The following is a 3,646-nucleotide window of genomic DNA, read 5'->3' on the forward strand; positions in this document are numbered from 1 at the left end:
TCCCCCCTTGCTGCAGCCCCACCCTCAGGCAGCGCTCAGCCAATCAGAGAGCACGGTGCTGATGACTCAGCAGTGTCCAGGCAGACTTCCAGCGTTCCCCACCTGGACCCCCCCTCGGCCCCAGCGCCCCCCGGGAGGGGAATTTGGGGAGGTGGGAGTGGGGCAGCGCCAAGGCCGGGCCCCCCCGCGCTGTCCTGCGGGAGCGGCTGCAGGTGGGGACCGAGTGCGGGCGGGAGCGGCCGAGAGCCCAGCGCTGCCCCAGCCCGACGAGATCCAGGCAGAGCTCAGAGCTGGTGGAGAAGCCTCATGGCAGGGAGAAGTCGCACAAGTGCTTGGAATGTGGGAAGGTCTTCAGCCAGAGCTGCAACCTGATCATGCACCAAAGGATCCACACTGGGGAACGGCCCTACAAGTGTGGGGAGTGTGGGAAGAGCTTCAGACAGAGCTCCAACCTGATTCAGCACCAGGTGATCCACACTGGGAAACGGCCCTACGACTGTGGGGAATGTGGGAAGAGCTTCAGAGACAGCTCTGACCTGATCCGGCACCAGATGGTCCACACTGGGGAAAAGCCCTATGAATGTGGGGAATGTGGGAAGAGCTTCAACCAAAGATCCCACCTGATCCAGCATCAGAGGATCCACAGTGGGGAACGGCCCTACACCTGCTTGGAATGTGGGAAGAGCTATGGGTGGAGCTCAGACCTTAGAAAACACCAGCGCATTCACACTGGGGAGAAACCCTACGAGTGTCCCCAGTGTGGGAAGAGGTTTCAAATCAGCTCCACTCTCCTCAGACATGAGCGGATTCACACAGAGGAGAGGCCCTTCCGCTGCCCCGACTGCGGGAAGGGCTTCAACCGCGAATTCGCTCTTGTCTGCCACCAGCGCATCCACTCCAGGGAGAGGCCTTGAGAGTGTCCCGAGTGTGGGAAGAGCTTTTCCACGAGCTCAGCCTTGACCAGACACCAACGGAGGCACCACTAAGGGAAGCCCTGGGAGTGCCCCGAGTGCGGGAAGAGCTTCGTGCGCTGCTCCAGCTCCATCCCCCATGGGAGGATCCACATTGGATGATCCCCAGTGACCCCCGCTGGGCAGAGCCCTGGTGATGCGTGGTCCTGATGATCCGTGTTGGAAGATACCTGGCTGGGGGGCTCCACATCTTCCTGGCTCCCTCTGGGCACTTGGATATATGCAGGGGCAGGAACATCCATCAGGAGGCAGGCCAATAATGCGATTTCCTTTGGGAGAGCAGATTTGTTGACTTTGAACCCCACAGCACACGTTTCACAGTCATGGATAACTTGAGAAATATTGTTCATGGTTAAATCTACTCCTCGGTCTCGTGCTCACTTATACGTGGCATCTCTACTCTGATGACTTGAGGCATCATGGGCCCATCGAGCTAGGAATAACTCCCTCTTGTGCTCTCAATTTAGGTCTATCTTGGACACCCTTATTTTTGAAGCTTGGTCTACTTGCTCATTGTTTTTGTGTTCCTTATTAGCTCTATTCTTGGGGACATGGGCATTTACATGGCGGACTTTCACAGGTAGCCTCTCTACCCTGGCAGTTATGTCTTTCTACTCTTCAGCAGCCCAAATTGGTTTTCTTCTACGCTGCTAATTAGCCTCTTTCTACTTCTCCAGCCACCTCTACAGAGCATTGGCTACTATCTATATGGGTTAAATGTTGGTGCTTTGGTTTTGTATGGGCACTCAGTCTTTGTATTTTGGATGGGGTTCTTGCTGCATCTTGATGTTTGGGAAGATTGTGGTCTGTGTCTTGATGTTTAAGCATTTTTGTGCTGAATGTCAGTGTTTTGGAGGTTCTTACAGACACAAGATGCCCAATGACTTCCTGAGGTGAACTTGGGCATAGAGGAATCACCAGCCTAAGGTGCTCTCATCTTCTTTTTTCTCCCCAAACCAGGATTTTTCATTCCTGTGGTGTGTCTGGATGGAGGAGGAGGAAAAGCCCTGGAGATTCCGTACAAGGAGGGGCTGCAAACCCAGCCCAGGGAGCTGCGGGGAGCAAAGAGCCCCCCTGAGCCAGGAAGGCGGCCGGAGATCCAGGCAGCGCTTGGAGCTGGTGGAGAAGCCTCATGGCAGGGAGAAGCCCCACAAGTGCTTGGAATGTGGGAAGGGCTTCAGTCGTAGCGTTCACCTGATCCAACACCAGGTGATCCACACTGGGGAACGGCCCTACGAGTGTGGGAAATGTGGGAAGCGTTTCAGCTGGAGCTCCAGCCTGAGGCAGCACCAGGTGATCCACACTAGGGAACGGCCCTATGAGTGTGGGGAATGTGGGAAGACCTTCAGCCTCAACTGCATCCTGATCCAACACCAGAGGATCCACACTGGGGAAAAGCCCTTTGAGTGTGGGGAATGTGGGAAGAGCTTCAGGCAGAGGGGCCACCTGATGCAACACCAGATGATCCACACCGGGGACCGGCCTTATGAGTGTGGGGAATGTGGGATGAGCTTCAGCCAGAAGGGGAGCCTGATGCAACACCAGAGGATCCACACGGGGGAAAAGCCCTATGAGTGTGGGGAATGTGGGAAGAGCTTCAGGTGCAGCTCTGGCCTGACAAAACACCACAAATTCCACACTGGGGAAAAGCCCCATGAGTGTGGGGTGTGTGGGAAAAGGTTCAGCATGAAGTGCCAGCTGATGGTACACCAGAAGATCCACTCTGGGGAAAAGGCCCTCAGCCCTCCTTGTGCCCATCCCTGGGGCCTCCCTTCCCTCGGGGTCCAACCCAGTGACCCCAGTCCGTCCCACTCCATTCCCAATCCATTCCCAGGCTCTTCCAGTCCATCCCATTGTCTCCCAGTCCATTCCCAGTCCATCCCAGTCTCTCCCACCCCATTCCCAGTCCATCCCAGTCTCTCCCAAGCCCCCCGGCGTGTCCATCTCAGCCTAGCGTGCTGCTGATGCCTCTCAGCCAATCAGAGCGCGTGTCTCTGATGACTCATCGGTTGCCAGGCAGACCCGCAGCCGAGTGTCCCGGGCACTTCACTCCCAGTGCCGCGCGCGTCATTCCCAGTTCCTCCCAGTTCCTCCCCTCTCATCCCCAGTACACTCCCAGTCCATTCCCAGCTCACCCCCAGACCTCCATCCTCTCTCCCAGTGCCCCCCATCCCCTGCCATCTCTCTCAGTACCATCCCAGTCCCTCCCAGACCATTCCCAGTCCCTCTCAATGACACTCCATCCCTCTCCTCCCTCTCCCAGTTCCCCCCAGCTGATCCCAGTGTGTCCCCGCTCTCTCCCAGTGCCCATCCCACCGTGTCCATCTCGCTGGTGCCCTCGAGCTCCCAGCCCGGCCCCGGCTGCCTGCTCTGCTCCGTGATGGATTTCTACCCTGCCCACATCCAGCTGAGGTGGTTCCAGGGCCAGCAGGAGCTCTCTGTGGTGGCCACCGATGTGGTTCCCAGTGGGGACTGGACCCACCAGCTCCTGGTGCTGCTGGAAACTGCCCCCAGTGCCGGGTCACCTGCAGCTGCCAGGTGGAGCACGTCAGCCTGGAGCATCCCCTGAGCCAGCACTGGGGTACAGGGGAGGCACTGGGGATGCTGGGAGAGGCACTGGGATGTGCTGGGAGCAACTGGGAGGCAGTTGGAGAGAGCCTGGTTTCAACTGGGAG

At 57.8% G+C, this 3,646-nt stretch overlaps 2 protein-coding genes across 2 annotated transcripts; both read left to right on the forward strand.

Annotated features, from left to right (window-relative positions):
• Nucleotides 1–274: 274 nt before the first annotated feature.
• On the forward strand, nucleotides 275–1,274 carry LOC121357878 (zinc finger protein 436-like). Its single transcript, XM_041475573.1, has one exon. The coding sequence runs from the start codon at nucleotides 375–377 to the stop codon at nucleotides 912–914; it is 540 nt and encodes a 179-aa protein (XP_041331507.1). The 5' UTR covers nucleotides 275–374; the 3' UTR covers nucleotides 915–1,274.
• A 507-nt stretch (nucleotides 1,275–1,781) lies between these two features.
• Nucleotides 1,782–3,540, forward strand: LOC121357879 (zinc finger protein 391-like). Its single transcript, XM_041475574.1, has 2 exons — nucleotides 1,782–2,705; nucleotides 3,235–3,540. The coding sequence occupies exons 1-2, from the start codon at nucleotides 1,959–1,961 to the stop codon at nucleotides 3,538–3,540; spliced, it is 1,053 nt and encodes a 350-aa protein (XP_041331508.1). The 5' UTR covers nucleotides 1,782–1,958.
• Nucleotides 3,541–3,646: the final 106 nt, after the last annotated feature.

The sequence above is a fragment of the Pyrgilauda ruficollis genome, unplaced genomic scaffold, assembly GCF_017590135.1.
Source record: "Pyrgilauda ruficollis isolate IOZ18807 unplaced genomic scaffold, ASM1759013v1 scaffold354, whole genome shotgun sequence".
Classification (NCBI taxonomy): domain Eukaryota; kingdom Metazoa; phylum Chordata; class Aves; order Passeriformes; family Passeridae; genus Pyrgilauda; species Pyrgilauda ruficollis.